This window comes from Parasteatoda tepidariorum, chromosome 10, assembly GCF_982258835.1.
Source record: "Parasteatoda tepidariorum strain Cologne lab strain chromosome 10, Ptep-v5.0, whole genome shotgun sequence".
Taxonomy (NCBI): Eukaryota; Metazoa; Arthropoda; class Arachnida; order Araneae; family Theridiidae; genus Parasteatoda; species Parasteatoda tepidariorum.
Window position 1 is genome coordinate 60,667,026 of NC_141764.1, and position 19,106 is coordinate 60,686,131.

At 30.9% G+C, this 19,106-nt stretch overlaps 2 protein-coding genes across 2 annotated transcripts; one reads left to right on the plus strand and one right to left on the minus strand.

Moving 5' to 3' along the window:
• The first annotated feature begins 3,350 nt into the window (after positions 1-3,350).
• Positions 3,351-3,899, plus strand: LOC139426134 (uncharacterized). Its single transcript, XM_071183893.1, has one exon. The coding sequence runs from the start codon at positions 3,351-3,353 to the stop codon at positions 3,897-3,899; it is 549 nt and encodes a 182-aa protein (XP_071039994.1).
• A 6,451-nt stretch (positions 3,900-10,350) lies between these two features.
• LOC147802974 (uncharacterized) lies at positions 10,351-15,194 on the minus strand. The gene is made up of 2 exons (XM_087153940.1): positions 14,666-15,194; positions 10,351-14,357 (listed from the first exon to the last, which is right to left on the minus strand). The coding sequence occupies exons 1-2, from the start codon at positions 14,869-14,871 to the stop codon at positions 14,225-14,227; spliced, it is 339 nt and encodes a 112-aa protein (XP_087010066.1). The 5' UTR covers positions 14,872-15,194; the 3' UTR covers positions 10,351-14,224.
• Positions 15,195-19,106: the final 3,912 nt, after the last annotated feature.

The following is a 19,106-nucleotide window of genomic DNA, read 5'->3' on the forward strand; positions in this document are numbered from 1 at the left end:
AAATCAAAGCTATATTGCAATAACTTCCCATTCTGTAGATAGAGAATGCAATTTAAAAACTTTCTGATTAGAATGTAGATGTAGACAATCTGTGGAAGTAATTTACGCGTGTAGTAAGAAAATGGAACCTATCAAAAATATTTGTGTTACAACAGACAATGCGGCCAATATGAAAGCAGCTGTTAGTTTATGTCAATGGACTCAAACGAGATGGAATACCACTTCGCAGATTCCGAGATTATAATGAGAGACTGTGATGGTAAGGTAATTTTTAAAAAATTATTAGTTGTTTGATTTATTTATTTTAATTAGAAATGAGTGTATGGTTCTTATTTTTTTTAATAATTGATTGTAAAAGCTGATTACTGGTGATCTAGAACGTTGTTGCCAGGTGAAAATATTGCGCTAAGATGATTATTTGGTGTGTACTGGTCACCTAATATGTCTAACATTCGAACGTGGCACAAAAATTTACCCGACTTGTACAACCAGCCTCACCGAAACATATACTTGATTGTGTCGGACTGTCTAGGGCGGACTTAATTTCCGATCCCCTTCTTGTCATTGACTTTCTGGCTGTCAACAATTTTTTAGAGTTGATTTGACTGATGTCAGATCTATGAGGATAAGCAACAATAACATTTGGTGTGTATTTTTAAAAAGCTGTTTTTAATTCTTATTTATTTACTCTTAGTTAGTTTAAAAGATGATTCTCAAAACTTTTAAGCACTTGACAATATTCAGCAACGGGGGTCTGGGTTACAGGGGAATATTTTTTTAAAAATCTGTAATAGATTATTAGATTTAAATCTTTGATATTATATTCTTTTATTAATTACGTAATTTTAGAATAATCCTAGTCCATCGCGAGAAGAAGCCAGTTCATTAAGCGTATGTAATACTTTTTGTTATATTAGTCGAGATTAGAAAGAGAATATTGTTTTTAATTTATAATTCTTTTCTTTTAGTTGAATGATGCTATATTATACCAAAAGATATTGCACCAAAGAGAGAATCAACGCTATCAAGGCAGTGAAAAAATATTTCATGGATATATTTCCTCGTTACTTGATAGATCGCTCTTTAATTGCGGCCGCAAAGGAAGCAGTGAAGGATTTGTTTAGGTTATTAAAGGACCGAACTTTCATCAATTTGAAACGTAGTGAGTATGCCCGCTTTTGTATTGCCCACCTCCTTTAGGTAAACACAGGGAGTCACGCCCCGGGGTACCCTAGTTATCTGTCCTCCCTTCCGTTTCCTCTTTTTCTTCCCCCTTGTCGTGGTTGCCACATTAACTGGTGAGGGCTTTTTGTCTGTGTTCGATTACCACCCTGTTGTAACGGACCCGGATGGGAAGAGACCATCCGCGTGTTCGCCGTGCGTGGAGACCTGTGTCCCTGGAAAAGGGGATCATGGTACCCCAATACACTGCTTTGGCCCGTGCTTAAGGTATACGGGAGGTGCATATTGGCCTGTGTGCACCAATCGGCTTGTCAAGAACACCATCTGTTGAGTAGGGTCAAGCTCGAGGTCACTTACTGGGCACCTCGTTAAGGGTGGAGGCTGCTTCAGTGGTGACTTTCGGGCGTATAACTATTGGTTAGAATCGGTGTACAAGTAACAGATTTCTATCTGTTACTTGCATCCCCTCAGTTGAACTCCGTGGTGGGTGATGCCGCTGATAGTTGAAATCAGCGATATTTTCTATGGCTGAAAATGAAAATGTGTTCAGTTCCGTACACCAAAGAAAAAACAGCGGAACATCCCTTACACCATGTGACCACGCTCGATACTTTATGATACATTTAATCAATCCTGCTGTACCAAATACATCTTTTAACAATGTGTCTCTCATTTTAATAAACAAGGCTCTTCTCTCTGTACTGGGAGAAGTTGCATCGGTGAAAAAACTTCGCTCAGGTGACCTTCTTCAGGTCTCCTCAGAAAAACAAGCCACCATTTTATCCACATGTACCAAGATATGGTCAATTGATGTTACTATCACACTCCATAAGTCTCTTAACACCTGCAGAGGTGTCATTTGAGAAGAAGATTTTACGAACGATACAGAAGAAATGATAATGAAGGAACTCGAAAATCAAAATGTTACTGAAGTACGAAGGATTAAGATTCGCAGGGATGGTAAACTCATCCCTACGAAGCATCTTATCCTTACGTTTAATTCACCCAAACTGCCGTCTTCAGTAAAGCTTGCTTGGCATAACTGCCAAGTTCGACCATATGTGCCCAATCCTTTGAGATGTTTTAACTGTCAAAGGTTTGGACACTCTAAAACATCATGTCGAGGCAAGCCTACCTGTGCTCGTTGATAAAACTTAGTTCGCTTGCATCTGTCTTTCTCCCCCCCCCCTTCCTGGGAAGGGTTTATTCGATTAACAAAACTATAATGAAGATAAACAAATTTGTAAAGGGTCCGATTAAAAGATAAATTATTTTGTGAAGGGTCCGTTAACGGACCCAAATTTCTTCTAAACAGACCCCTGTAGAGTTAATTTAAGGAAAGCTTTTATTTAAATTTTTTTTTTATTATAGTGCCAGAAATGAGTGATCAAGAAAAAATGTTTGAATCATTAAACATTGAAATAACAAACTTGAGGGCTGAGAAAATGAAGTTGGAAGACAAATTTAAACATCTTAGAAGATGAGAGCAAATTGAATTTTTATACCAGCCTGCCTAACAAAAAAAAATCTAATGTCTCCTTGGAGTGATGGCTTCTGATGTGCCAGACTCCATACAAACCATATCTAGGAGTGAATTAGGAATTAATTGTTTTAATGAGATTAAAACTGAATTTGTTTGCCACGGATATTGCCTATCGATTTGGGACATTCAGAAGGACCGTTAGAAGGATCTTTAATCTATGGTTTGAACCGCTTGCTGAGAAATTGAAACTTTTGATAAAGTTTCCCTGTAAGAAGGCTCTAAAACAAAATGTTCCCAAGCCTTTAAAAACCTCAAATTATAAAAACTGTAGTGCAATCATTGATTGTACCGAAGTGGAAACTGAGAAGCCTAGCAATTTAAAATCTCAATTACAAACCTACAGTTTATATAAGCATGAGCATACCATCAAATTTCTGGTCACCACAACACCTTCTGGGTGTATATTTTTTCTGTCAAAGTGCTGGGGAGGCCGGACATCAGATAAAGAAATAACAATAAAATCTGGATTTTTAGATCACGTTCAGTCAGGAGATATTGTTCTGGCTGATCGAGGTTTTATTTTCAATGACTATTTTGTAAACAAAGGATCGTTACATCATTGTCGTCCGAAGCATTCATGCAAGCAATGAGAAGATTCTTTGCAAGAAGAGGGAGGTGCTCGGTTATGTATTCGGACAACGAGACGAACTTCACTGGAACAGAACCAGCCCTTCTGTCATTAAACTGGGAGGAATTGCAGTCTCAATTTGCCTTGCAAAACATCAAGTGGTATTTTAGCCCACCTACCGCACCAAGGTATGGTGGATGGCGGGGGAGAATGGTCCGTAGTATCAAAGAAGTTTTACGAAAGTGCTTGGGAAGGGCTTGCGTGACGTACGAAGAAATGCTCACTGAAAGTGTCATCAATGGGAGACCACTCACCTACCTTTCAGATTATCCGAATGAAATGACACCAGCTCATTTCATACAAGACATAAGTGGATCAGAAACGCATGACATAGACATTGTGAACTTCAAGCATTTACTGAAAAGAGTAAGGTATCTACAAAGTTTACGAAAACGCTTCCAGAAAGAATATTTAGGTGAACTTGTACGAAACCCAAAATCTAGGTCAAAGCAGAAGGAAATGTCTGTAGGAGAAATAGTTCTTATTGGATGTGAGGGCACGAAGAGACTGAACTGTTTCCTGGTAAGGACGCAATACGAAGAGTAACGAAATTACGAGTCGCTAATGGCTACCTCGTGAGACCATTGCAGAGACTATCCACTCGAATTGTCTGTCAGTGAGTTTCCATCTGACACAACAGCAAATGACATAGATAAACAGGTCGATGTCGACTCTGGTGATTTAAAGTCTTCATCAACTCCTATCCCAAGACCTCTCAATCCTAATGCTGAAACTTTCATTCCTATGACAGAGGTTTCCCCACCTGTGAAACTGACTAGTAGAGGTCGAAAAATAGTTCCACTCAAACGATTGGACTTGTAGACTGCATATATTTTAAGCTAGGATAACTGACTTTAAAACACTTGTTTTTCATAGAGTGTTTATTAATATGTTTACTTGCTAATTTACATTTGTGGTTAGTGAATTGTAAGTTTTGTATTGTGTCTAAGCTTGATTGCAATACAGAAGGTGGGAGTATGTCGGAACTTGTATTATTACTGAAGTTACCATAAGCAGATCTGGCAACAGAAAGAGAGATGATTTTTATGTTCCATTTAATTTTGTTAACATACGATATTAAGAATACGAAATAAAGTTTAATTATTATTATATGTTTATATTACGTTTTAGTTACTTAAGATTACGATAAATTAGATCCTGTATAAGCAGCGATTAAGAATCTTTATTGAGTAACAACAGTGCCAACCTTCAAAAAAGGTGTAATACAAATTAGCCAGTTTGATATAATACGATCGAAAAACATATCTAATGTCAGAATTCATGATGAAAGGGTTATCAAACAAATTAAACGTTTTCATATTTTGAAGGGAGTAATTCCCATTTCTTTTTTAAAACACATAGATTTTGCCCTAATTATTTGTAATAACTATAACCAACTATAATCAACTTACAAGTACTGCAGCACATTCTTATATTACCTATTTAAAACTATAACTAAAAAAATTTGAATTTTTTGACTACCAAACAATCCAATAACAATCATATGGCCTAGCATTACAAGCCATCACAACAGCATTGAATCATCAAGAAGTCATCAAATTTTTCTCATGAATACAATTCACACACATTCAGCCTACAAAATAAAATTAGGTGTTAAATTATTCATACAATTTGTTTTTTTGTCCACTTCGTAAATCTGGAGAGAAATTGGGCAGGGACCACCTGCTTCTATGTTGGACCCTTCATGGACACACTGAGTCCTCAAGATATTGGGAAGCAAGAGAACTTTTAAGGCAATGACTTCGGTCTTCTTTCTTTGTTATCCTACGTACAGTCCGCAAAAAAAAAAACGAATCACCCTGAATAACTTTCGTTCTACTGATCGGATTTTCACGAACTAAGTGTCAATCTTAATGGTTCCTGGGGGTGACCTTAAATATGCTAATTAATTAGTGCTAACTATTAATTAAGTTACGAAATCAGACACAAAAACGTACTTTCTCTGAATAAACATGCATTTTTTTTTACATATTTGGATTTCTTATCTTCAAAATATAGGGGGTAGCCGCAATCTGGGAAATGTGGTCCCCATAGTTTGGTCAGGAGAGCGATTCAAAGTTCGTACCCCTTAATGTTAATTTCGCTTTTTGCGTTTTCAGTCATATTTTCAAAACTAATGAAGCAATTTAAAAAAAATTGCACCCACTCATAAGACTCATTTACCCAAAGATAATTTCATGCGAAAAATAATTTTTAATAATTATTTATTATTTTTTATTATTTAATTAAAGTGAGGATGAAAAAATATTGAATTATAAGGTATGAATTTTTTTATACCATATTAATCTACATATTTTTCAATTGAAAAATCTAAAGTTTCAACTGTTTTTATATATTAAAAGCTGAGAAAAATTAAAATTAATTAATTTTAAAAAAATAATTTGGCGACAATAAAGAAATAACTAATTGGGGCGATTAATATTAAAATGTGATAAACCTGGGAGGAACTTGACTTCGCGCGCGTAGCGTAAAATTTCATTCATATTTTTTTCGCTAATAATCGTTTGCTAATCTTTTTATTTTTATTTCTTTCACACTATAAAATACGATGGTTCTTTTTCAGTCATTTAATAATTTATTTGCAATTTAGTAAAGAATTTTGAATAAAAAACACTTTATTCAACAAATGTCTAGTTTTAAAAAAGCGTGCTTCTGATAGAATACACCAGATTGTGCTTATTTAATGTGATTATTTTTTATTTTTTTTATTTTGTTTTTCAATAACTGATACAATTTCAATAATATACATGCGTATGCATAGATTTGGAATAATATATTTATCAATTTCTTGAATATATATTTTATAAATATTAATAAAAATACGTAGTTAACATTTTTAAACATCTCTCACAACATCGCAAATTTCTCAACATCTTATATGGTAAACTAAACAATGAAGAAACACTTAAGCTTAGCTTGCCTTTAAAAAAAATTCATAAAAATTTCAAAATTTGTAATTTTAGCTAAATGATGGTGTCGACATATTTGTTATTAAATGCAAATTATGTAAAAAAAGTTAGATAACTTACATATGTTTTAAGCTTTTGGTGGCTTAAATAATAAGTAGTAAGATAACCAAGTGAAGGAACAGTTCTTACCAGTGAATAAACACTAAATTTTCCAGTGAATGAACACTTAATTTTGAGAATGTTTAATGCTCGTTAGGAATCCATAGGCCACACAAATGCCTAAAAACAAGATTTTTCTTGGAATTACAACATTAACGTGGAAAATGTTATTTTTTTCAGGCATGGAATGGAAAGTAAAATATGTTTGAATACATAATTTTAAAAAAATGTTTTTCATTTTTTTCTCACAGTTTAATAGTCCGTTCTAAATTATGAATGTTTATCATTGTGAAATCTGATGATGTTTTTATTATTATTATAATTCGATAATTTTTTTGTTTAATCTTTTCCTCATATTTTTTAAGCTTTTTTTAAAATCTTTTTAAGTATTTTTTTTCTCTTCGTCATGAGTAATTTATTTCTTTTTCTTTTGATTTAACCTTCCTCTTTTTTCCAAATTTTTGGCCAATGTAAATGTATCTTCGAAATTTCTTTTGATTTTCCAGTTCCATTTCCAGAATTCCTCACTGGATAATAAATGAGAAAAAGGAGTTTCGAAGTTTGAGTAAAACCCATCTCTCATTGACTTATATCTAGTAGTTACTTATGAAACCAATCGTTTTTGCAACTAACAATGCCTCAAGAGGACTTATCTCAAAATCAGTTTTCAAGATACTTTCATTATTAATGTTAGTTGTCTCAGCTTCAGAGTCAAAATTTGATTATACAATTGTTCTTTTTGAAATAAATTCTTCAATATTGAGAAAAGCACAGACTATTGGATATTTGGGAGATTAAACTTTTCTGTCAATGTTCCTTTAAAAATTTGCAACATAACTTGTGAGATTTCCTTCTCAAGCTTCCGAAGAAATAGCGCATCGTTACTCTCGAAGCATGTGTTTTGTTGATAAGTTGTCTTGCTCATGAACTCTTGGTGTCTGTTTTGCATACATTTGTTACAGTCAACGTTTTCTACATCGAATGAAAAAATATCGCATTTCATAAAAGCATTTAAACTTCATCAGTTGATGCCTCAAATCTTATTTAAAAATGGATGTAAAATTTTCTAGACATATTGTCTTACAATTCTTTTGTTTTCAAGATCTAACGAGATTTCCAAGAATTACGTTGAAAACTAAATCAGAAAATTTGTTTTGAGGAACAAAACTTGCTCAGTTTCAAATTGATATGAGATTTATACCTATCCAGAAGAAGCAAAATATGGAATTTGATTGCATTTTTAATTAGCCATGGGTAGAAACAATTGCAATATATTTGTAAAATGTTGCTGCGGTCATCGTTTCATTTCATGAATAGCTTTTTCCAATGAAATATGTAGCAGGGACTGATTCTGTAATATCTCAACGAATTCTTCTGTAAGGAAAAACTACCAATGGAGGTACTTTTTCTTTCCTAGGTACTTTAGAATATAAATCCTTATAATTTTTAAGGCCGCAGATTTTTCCCGTTTAAGGGCAGTATTCAACTCTTGTTTCATTCGCATTGTAAATGCAATCACTTTATAAAAGGATGCCAGGGCTACTTCCTTCCTAAAGATTCTCTGAAGTTCTTAAAACAAGTATTTCGAATATTATTCTCTAAGGGAAGTTTTGCCATTTGAAATTATCTTCGCATTGCACTGAGTTATCGGTGGATGTCGCCTTAAAAAAACTTCACCCATTTTTCACCTAGATAATTGTCTTTAAATGGATTTTTTCTACCAGTTCCCGTTAGGACAAAAAGAGACGGCAATAGGATAATAATATAGCTAATTATTGGCACAAAATCCTGCAAAGATTCCATTCAAGCTTTTATTATTATATTTAGTTGTTATATTTGGTTAATAAACATAGTTTATTAAGGTGTCTAAGGTATGATGTAATAACTAATCACTACATTTATAAAGATAAATAATGAATTAATTATTATTATAATTCTTTAAATAAATTTAGCAATTAAATTTGCATATTTAAATGAAATTGTTATAGGACCTATTCATACAACATTTAACTGAATTTTAGGAGTCCTCTATGTCGCTGAACTACTAATTATCCATGTAAAATCATATTTCACACATACTATTCATTCACTGGGAAATCTATTCTCAGTGAAGGAACATGCCTGTTCCTTCACTGGTTGGAAGTTTTTATTTTATTTTTAACATAATTTTGATTTATAATATGACAAAAGGTACAAGAAAATTAAAATTTTTCTTTTATTTTCATTAACTTGAAAAAATCCCAGTAAAGGAACACTTGTTTATACATTGGTTTTTCATCGTTCGGTAATCCAGTTAATAAACACCCCCTAATCTCAGTACTTGCTTCTGTTATGATGCTTAAAATAAATAAAACGTAACTTCAATGACCATATTTTGAATTCTTTTTTTCACAATGAAAAGAAAAAGCATTATTATATGCAATTAATTGTAGTTTAAACGGATAACAACAAACACTGACCTTATAATTTTGTCAAAGAAACAAGGCGTTGAACAGATACTAACAAATTCAAAACTTTTTCCAGAGAAGACTCAAAGACCAGATAACTAAATGTATTGTTAGAGGACTTCCTATTGTTAGGTAGTAAGCTACTCTTACCAATCAATCTAAATTGAAACGTTTAAAATCTTATTTCTAAGAAATATCTATGAAATGCTCCATCATTTATTGGTTTACCCTTTATCATCCTAATCTTAAAAGAAATTTCCGGAAGTGTATCACAGAACTATTTTACCAACTATTTAATAAAATTTTAACATTTTAAAATTCTTATTCTTTTCCATTTTACGTTTATTATTTCTTCATTAATATACTAATAATTTTTTTAGAACTTTAATTTAGATTTTCTTTAATTTAGGTTTCCTTTTCAAATTATAGTCAAGTTTTTTTAAAGAATTATTGTCTGCTAGCTAAGAATAAAACCTTGTTAAGAAATTAAAAACATTCAGCTGTTTAAAATTATTTAATGCAAAACAGCTGATTATTTACTTAGCATACTATTTTTTTGAAAAAAGAATATAAATTAGAGATTGTCTTTTTTTTTTTGTTTCTTGTGACTTCAACTTAGATTATCTAAAATAGTGTTCATGTTTTATAAGTCACTACAAAGAGGATAAAGATACCGAACATAAAAAGCTGTGGAATACGTAGCCAATTTTTTCAGTGTCTTAAAATATCTCAGTATCTTAAATGTCGTCCTACTATCTTAGTTGTGAAATTAAATTTTTAATTATCTGACCACGTGTGATTCACTAATTATTTCATTATATCTTTTACTCTTTATGATACCAAGTAGATTTTTTTTTCTGATAATATACTAAACTATTTAGTTTAATTTTTTACTTTAGCATGATTTCCAAGATATTATTGTAGTATAATTTGTTATCAGGAAAATGCCTTATTTTGTTAAGCAGGAAATATTAAAAATTGAAATTTGTAAGGATTCCGAAGCTGTGCCAATTTTAGAGTCATCTGATTTTTAAAAAAATGCTATAAAAAATACACAATTTCCGACCTTATTTTAATAAAAAAAAATTTTTAAAAAAACGTGGCAAGTAGGCTATCATACTTTTTACAGAAACTGTGAAAACTAATTTTTCCTATATTTCGTCAAAAGAGGATAAGAATGATATTGCTCCGAGGGACCTACTCAATAATTTCACTATTTCCAGAATGAAATCTGTTTGATCGAAACATGTTATTCCTTGAAAATTAAAACGAGGGAAAAATTAACTTTTATTACTTATCTAAGCTTATTCCATTTATTTAATGATAGCGGTATTAAGGTTAAGGATATGCGTCGGAAGCTCCGTTTATTATTATACTATAAATGCATTAAATCATGTAGCTTGAATAATTTATTTTAAGTAAATTATTTAATAATTTTAAGCAAATAAGGGTGTAAAAATAAACTCGATCGAAATACTCCGAAAGTATACCCTGAAATATATGTCGAATAAACTTTGGAATCGATATATAAAAAATACCTTTTAAATAAAATAAAATAAAATTTTTTTTACTGCATTAATTTTTTTACAAAGTAGTGAATTATTTTTTTTTTCAATCTAAGAACCTGTGCCTATAACATATGTAAAACTTATTTTAATATCGAGTGAAATAATTTAATATGTTGTGTAACTAAATGGATAATCCCAAGAAACTGAATCGAAAATATAAAAACTTCATTGATTTAAAAAAAATAATAGATGATAATAAAAATAGACATGTTTTGAGCGTCCAATAATAAAAGTCACAAGTTATCCAAGCCTGACAAGTCTTGAGAATGGGCGATTATATTTGAAAACTCGAAACATGTCGACTTTTACTTCCCTCTTCATATGTTTTGAAGCCAGTTGAGTTTTTATCGTCAATTATACTGTTTTACATTTGGGTCTTGATTATTATTTTGATAAGGATTTTACACTAGTTAAAGTAAACATATGCATTTTAATATTTTATCAGGATTCATATGGTCTTTAAAAATGTAAGAACATCAATATTGCAAAAGTTATATTTAACTTAAAAATTAACATTTTGACACCAGATATTTTGAGTTAATGAAATTAAATATTTTATCTCTTAAGTTTTTGTGCCCCCATTTCAGTATCTTAAGGATCTTACGAGCTCTGTTTAAAAAGAGATCATCAGATATATATAAGAAAGCAAAAATAACCATAGTAGCAGTATTTGGTGGTAAATGTAGCTTATCGTAATTGAAGAATATGCGGTGCGACATTTTATGGTGAATTTGCGAACGTATAAGTTTCAGAATGTATCGAAACATGAGGATGCTATTTGCTAATCATCTTTATCCAAAGGAAACGAAGTAACCTAAATATCTAGTAGAAGGAAGCGATTTTTTAAACAATGAATCCTACAATTTGCAACATATTATTTCAATATCTTATTCTTAAACATAACATATTTCAATCTTTTTAAAATGCCACTAAACATTCAGCAATTCCTTGAGTTATAGAAAAAAGAAATATCGTAAATTATAGAAAGCCTTGTGAATGTGGATTAGAATTATTATATAATCTACATTTTATTTTTCAAGCACTTTTTTTTCTTCAAACTTTCTTGCCTAGAAGACTCGATTAAAGCTGTAAAAATGATTATCCCTAAAATTTTGTATATAGCTATAATAAGTTACGCTCATTTTATTTTAGTATAAAATCCACGAATAAATATAGTAAAAACAGTGTAATCTAAATAATATCAGATAAAAAGTTCATGTATTTAAACTCTAAAAACTATCATAAATAATTTATAAATCGATTCAAATTTACTTTTCAAAGGAGATTAAAATAATATTTTTTTTGCTTTTTGGACAGAAATCCCCTAAAAAAATTGTTTATGGCCTGGAAACTTCGAGATATTTTCTATTAACAATAAATTAAGCCCCTCCGAGCAATCACTGAACATTATTTCAATTTTTTTACTATCAGAGATTGGTTGCGTAGCAACCTAGTAAAATTAAGCACTCCTCTTTTGAATTAGTCAATGGGTTATCTTAAAATATTTATTTGCGCAGGCGACTTTTTTTGGCGGTTTTCTGGACTATCGCCAAATATATAAACCTTTATTGCGGCCCAATTTACCACCCAATTTTTTTAAAATTTTGTCTACCCCCACTAATTCAAGGGTCTAGATTCCAAATATGTAAAAAAAAATATATGTTTATTCAGAGAAAGTACGTTTTTGTGTCTGATTTCGTAACTTAATTAATAGTTAGCACTAATTAATTAACATATTTGAGGTCACCCCCAGGAACCATTAAGATTGACACTTAGTTCGTGAAAATCCGATCATTAGAACGAAAGTTATTCAGGGTGATTCGTTTTTTTTTTTGCGGACTGTACATTTGTATTCTTTATTTATTTCATCTTTCTATTAATTTGCACCTTTTGCCTTGCCATTAGAAATAAAAAAAAATATTTTTAAATGTAAAAAACACTAATTATTACATGCTGTATTTTAAAACTTTAAATTATTAAAATGTTAAATATAATAATTTTTACTTATTTTGATAAAATTATGAAAAATATTTTTAATAAAAATTCTACATCAAAGGGTTCAAAGCATATGCAAGCAGCTAATTTTTTATTAGCTTTTAATACTGTTCATTCGAAACTCACGCTACATGTTACTCAAATCCAGCAATTAAAAAAAAATGAAAGGTGCAATTTATATATCAGGCATTCTGTAGAGCATGCAGGTATAAAACAAAAGGTGTTACTCAGCAAGATAAGTTATAAAAATAAAATCTTTAAAGACAAGACTTTGTTCCAGCTTGCAGAATCAATCATCATAACTCATTAAGGTAATGGTAAGGCTTGTAATTTACTTTAGTAGAAAGCTGGAAAGAAACAAAGAATGATTTTAACGATTTTACAATATCTTATTTGTAATTGATTTTTTTATTTCTGGATTTAAAACTTGAAAATAGAACTTATCTATAGCCAGTTTTGCTGTGTTCCAGACTTCTTTATTTTGTTTCATCCTGTAAACTGCAAAATCAACTGCAAATCAAGTCCATATAACCATATCACAGTAGTCTACTTCTGATACTGCTAATTGCCCCTGAATTTGGAAATACTAACTGTGGTTGGTCCTGATTTCGCCATCAGTATCTAGGATAAAAGGAGAATCTTTAATATCAAATGCCAAAATATTTTTATGCTTGAAAGGGCACTTAATTTCAACAATCCCTTTTCCTTCTGAGATTGTACGTGGGCATCAGGTGAAACTCCTAAATGTGGAAACTTGCTGTTAATGCAGAGACCACTCTTGCTATGCTGGAACTTAGTGTGGACACTTTTTGCCTTCTGCACGTACATTCTCATTGCAACTTCTTCATTTTTGCGCCCCCATTTAATTGCCTGCGTGCGTAATTCAGAACTGAAAATCAAATCGAAAATTTAATCAATTTATTAAAAACAAAAGTAAATGAACTTCAAAACCAGATAAATAATTACCAAGGAAAGATGAACTTTTAAGCATAGGAACTAGTTAAAGTTCTTTTAAACACCTCTCCGAATTTCGAGGCTGTAATGTGGCACTGGCAATGTTTATGCCAATGTTCACAGCTGCTTTGCTCTTTGGTCAGCAACTCAATCTCTTTACAGCGACTCTTCGCAGAAGTAACCTTTCAAATAACTATCTTCATCTGGAATGTTGTGGCTCATAATGTGTCTTATACACTCCACAAGAGTCATTGGGGGCTACTTCATTCTCTTCACCTGAATCTGTGTCCTCCTAGTCCGAAAATGAAGTAAAATAGACAGCATTTGGAGATATCTTCTTCAGATTCTGGATATCACTAATAGTTAGAGGTGCCACTTGAATAGGTGAAGTTATCCCAGAGTTTGAGGAACTTCCCACATCAGACCATTTTTTTTTTTTTCAAATTGATGCGTGAAATCGGAGCAAAATTTACCTAAAAAAAATTATAACAAAAACTCTATTTTTTAAAAGAACTACTGCATTTAATTTATGAAAAGTTTGTTTCTTCTTGTTTTTGTGTCGTCAATCTTTTTAGGATAAATATTGCATTTAACTCAAACATTACAAGCTAGAGAAATGGATCGAATATACATACTGAATCTGATATACATAAATAATAAAAGGATGAAAAATATCTTAGGACTTATCGAGATTTCGTGAAACCTGTAAACTTTAAAAAATTTGTAGAGATTTCATGCAATAAGAGTATAGGTTTTATAAATAAAAATTTGTTATTAATTTCAAATATGTTATTCAATTTTAATATCAGCTAATCACTTCATACCTTTTTTGAAACCTTGCAATTCCACTGACAAGCAGTTTCTGTAAGAGCTTGTACATTCAATCCAAGGCGAACTGTTAGCTCAATTTTGAATAGTAAGGCAGCAACATGACTGAAAGTTTCTCCTAAACTGAAAGATATGTATGTTTAAATTTTTTTAAGCTAAACATTTTTAAATATCGAACATCAAGATATTCATTCTATAGAAATTTGCTCAACAAAGCAAAAAAAAAAAAAAAAAAAAAAAATTTCATAGTAATAATTTAAAAATGTTAGTTTCGTCCTTTAATTTTTTCCTAAAAAAGAATTGGAAGTTTCAAAAGTTTTCTTGTATTACTTACCACAAAACAAGATTTAATAATAAAGAAGAAAAAAAGAATAGTACAATAATCATGGAGTAATAAGAGCAAAATCATAAAAAGTGAAAGATTTAATTACCCAGCAACACATGTGCAATGGCCACATTGAATTCTGCCATCAGTATGAGCCAAGACCCATGGCTTGTAGTTAGCATCACGAACTCGGAATGAGGGCTGAACTTCTCCAAAGACAATAATATAATCTTTCAAGCCATTAGGCATCAAAAACATGATATTACATACTTTACCTAGAAAAATAATCAGACTTATTTTATTTAAGAACATTGATTTATTAATTGCTATTCAATTGTTACAAAAACTGAAAGATTAATTGGTGCGGTAATGGGATAATGACGCCTTATATTTCAAATGCAGATCAATTTATGATAAATAGATCCTCAAACAGTTTTTATATTCAACTTGCGTTGAGCTATGACATTTCTATTGCACAGCATAGTTATTTAGTAATTTTCAAACACACATTGTAATTTTTAAAAAATACAAAAATAAATCAATACCCTATTGTAGCAATATTGCTACAATAACTACCTTATAAGGCTTCAAATTACTAAAATGAAACAGCCATAGGATTGTCTGTGTACCGTTTTATACTTGTCGGCCAGATAGTAGTTTGCATTAATTTTATTGTGCACAACAATATTCAAAATACTTCGTATACCACAGAAGAATTTTAAAATAGTTAGAAAATGTTAATGGATGATGCACACACCTGCTAACGGATAAAAAATTGAAAAAGAAAAAAAAGTAATTAATAATATGATTTATCTTTTTCTACTCATGCTTATTACATTGCAATGAAGATTATTAAGACAAACCTATCCTTCGACAAAGATAAGTAACATTCAAAATAAAAATTATAAATCTTTCATAATTAAAGCCTGTTATTCTAAGTTTACAAGACCATATCATATTTTGACAAGATCATATTTTGATTTAAAATAAAGCTTAAGTAAAAGCATGTTTGAAACTTTCCTGAAGTAACATATTCATATGCAAACAAAGATTTATAATTCTTCAAACAGTCAGAATTATAGCCTCCTGGGTTTGATGTGAGATAGTTGAAGATATCTGGATATGTAATTTGAGGGCAGTACTTAAAATTCTTATAGCATTTATTTTCGTTGACAGAGTAAGGATCCTGAATAGAAATATTTAAATTATTATTTTGTATTGTTAATTTATCATAATATCTTACCTTTGCCTCAACACTTAAATCCAAAACATATTTGGAACGCGATACAACTTTACTACAATAATCATGGTCTGAAAAAGCCATCTTTACCTGAAATTAGAATTTCTATCCAATTAAAAATGTAACACAAAATAGAAAGCCAGTTACGGGGTATCTGCTACATTTTAGATTTTTAAATTCATGACTAATTCCAAGACTTTTTAATGACTTACCAAAATTACTATTTTCACCGACAAAAGCACAGAAATAAATTTAAAAAAGCATTATAATAACATTAATTGAAATGATAGGTATAACTAAAACTGCTCTCTGCATCTTCATATTTATTTATCTTAAATTTAAAAAAAACAGAGCAAAAAAAAGTTAAAGCAATAAAATAGCTAAAAAAATACAATACAATAAAAAATACGAAATTACTAAAAACAGTTAGAAATATGTAGTTATTTAAAGCTGTTTTATTTCTTCTTTAAAGTATAATATAAGAAGCTTAAACTCTCGATCACAGCTAACTTTTTTTATTTTTTAACTTTTCAATTTTCTCATTTATTTCAATTTCCCCTTTCTCTCTATCCAAACGTATTTTCTTTTTCACATTTTGCAAGTCTTGCAATTCACTTTCTGTTTTTCTTTTTTCTAAAGTAATGGAAGTTCTTTTATCTGATACTCTCTTCTTCTCCGAATCCTGTTGATACCGCTGTCTAGCACACGAACAGCTTGTAAAATTTTCTTGTCTATTTTGACATTTGCAGGTCCTCCAGTAGCCTTAAATCCATCAAAAACTCTTCTCTGGCTCACAAGACTCTCTTCTTGGAGGTTTTCTACCAGCATTGTCTTGTTAATAGAAAAACCTTTCTCCACTGAAGCATTACCATGTGAAAGTATAAAACACATCTTCACAACACTCCAAAGATCTTCCATGCTCTTTTCAGAAGATAGTAATTTATAGTAAAAAGTATCGAGTCCTACCTCAGCTTTATCTGATAAAAAGGAGTTAGTCTTCTTTGTAATTTTCCTTAACAGTAGAGCAAAAAGAACTATACTGTTTTTTCAGCTACAGTTTCAGTGATGCGATTCGCATCATGTAATGCTTCTAAAACAATAATGAACCTAGATAGTCCAACACTTGGATTGTTCAATATCATGGATGGGTGAAGACTGGACAAACCCCGACAATTTCATATTTCAAAGGACTTTTTTCAACTATTTTTGATGCACCTGCCTGCAATATCTTTTGACATTCTATATAAAAAGTTTGACTTATTTTGTCAGAGACTTTAGCCTCTTTTAAAAACTTCTTTGCCCCAAACCCGATGTCAATCTTTTTTGGTTCAATCAGATTATCTTTAAATTTCAAATCAAAATTCAGCAATGCTGATCCTTCAACTATTTTGTCTGCTTTAAGGAACTTTTTCATAATACCTCCCAACAATAGAGACAATTCTGAATGTAAATATGGAATGAGTACTTTTTCAGACTGAAACTTCTTCAAAAAATCTTCACAGTGAAGAGAAAGTGATTTGTAAAAAGCAAGTTTACATTTTAGGACAGGATCAGAAAAATATTTCTGTAACATTGCTTTAACCTTGCTTTCTGTGCACTTTGCTTCTAACAAATATTTGCCGACAGAATCTATTATTTCCAGAGCTCTATCTACACAATCACTATTCTCAAGCCACCTCACAGCACAGAATTTTTTAAGAAACTTAAAACAGCCTTTTATTTGGATGAACTCTGCTCTCCCCATCTTTACTATCTTTACAAGGACTATCTTTAAACAAATAATGCAAGTTCCTTAAAACACCAAATAAGTCGTCCCAGTCAACTGACTTCAGTTCTGTTGTTGTTGCACCATGGATGACGTGTAGGCCACAAGTACCCATCTGAATAAGTTGCTTGCCACATAGATTTTCTTCAAACATATATTCTTGAAGTTTTTTCAAAAATGACAGATTGACATTAGGTCCATCCATTGCAACATGCAATAATTTATGCAATGGAATAGAACCTAATGCTTTTCCTGGAGCTATTTTTTAGAAAAAATAAATCTAAAAATAAAATAAAAACTGTCAATATATAAATTATATTAAAATATTTATAAATATGTTTAATTAAATATAAATTCCTCAATTTTATGAAGCTATATAGCTATTTATATATTCATTAAAATGCATAATTTAGATTAAGATTAAAAATTGAACGAAATAAAAACAGACAATCTGTTTTAAGTATCAATTAACTGCATTAATTTAATTAATAATTAAAGGTTTATGGTAAAATAATTTCTATCCTTGCTTTCAGAATTTTAGCTACATTATAATTTATAACCCTAGTTATGTGATTATGTTGAAATAATAATTTTTCTTCGAAAATTATTATTTAAATAATTAGTTGAATATCCATGAAGTACATTCAGAAGAGGTTTGAGAAAAATATATAATAAATATCCTGCTTTAATTTTTTTTCTTGTTTTTAAATAATGTGTTGAGTTATTACTTGTACTGTGCGAAGCACAAAGCTCTGAATTTCTCGAATACGTCGGCGAGAAGGAGTGTATCTGTTTTTACATATAGATTATGGTCGTCTTTTAATGTTTGCATGTTGAAAGTTTGGAATACAGCGCGTGCATGATTGTACTCTGATTCGCTAATCTGCTCATCATTTAAACTATTGAAGAAACTCTCCCGTGGAGGGTAATTAAGTTTCATCAAATTTACTCATGCAATCGAAATATTCATAGGGGTAAACACCCTTACGCTTTAAAAGGGGAAGCTGATCGCTCGGAAATTGTAAAGATAACACGGGAAAATCGTCATCATCTAAATTGGAGACAAATTTATCCAGGGAGGCCGGTAAAAATTGGAATGAATCTAAAAATTGAAGATGACCGGAGGAGAATGTGATAAACTTTTGCGCGTTAGTTGCAATACATAATATTTTTTTTCTTCCAATTTTGCTTAAAGTTTTAATAATATGATGACTGTCATACCCTTTTAAGTTGTGAAAGATAACGAGAATTTTTTTTATCAACTTATAATTTAAATTGCAACTTGGATGCAATGCACCGCGATATTTAGATGCAATATGACAGTGGTCCCTAACTCGTTCCCTACCTAATTGTTCTTTACAGGCAAAACAGTGTGTTTCGTTTAAAAATTCCTGTTTTTCCTCTGCCGACAACCGCATTTGCTTATTGATGGAAAGCAAATCTAGAATCATTTTCCTTTCACACTTAATAAACAATGCATAAAATGTTCTGCAGCGTTTTCCCCGTGATAGACGACTGGTGGCTTAACGCATTTCCCCTCAA

Bases quoted from the DNA above. Each gene is read 5' to 3' on its own strand.
- LOC139426134 (XM_071183893.1), top strand. From the start codon at position 3,351: ATGTATTCGGACAACGAGACGAACTTCACTGGAACAGAACCAGCCCTT.
- LOC147802974 (XM_087153940.1), bottom strand. From the start codon at position 14,871: ATGTTCTTAAATAAAATAAGTCTGATTATTTTTCTAGGTAAAGTATGT. The intron at 14,358-14,665 runs GTAATTAAATCT...CATATCTTTCAG, and splicing joins CATTGCACATGTGTTGCTGG to TTTAGGAGAAACTTTCAGTC.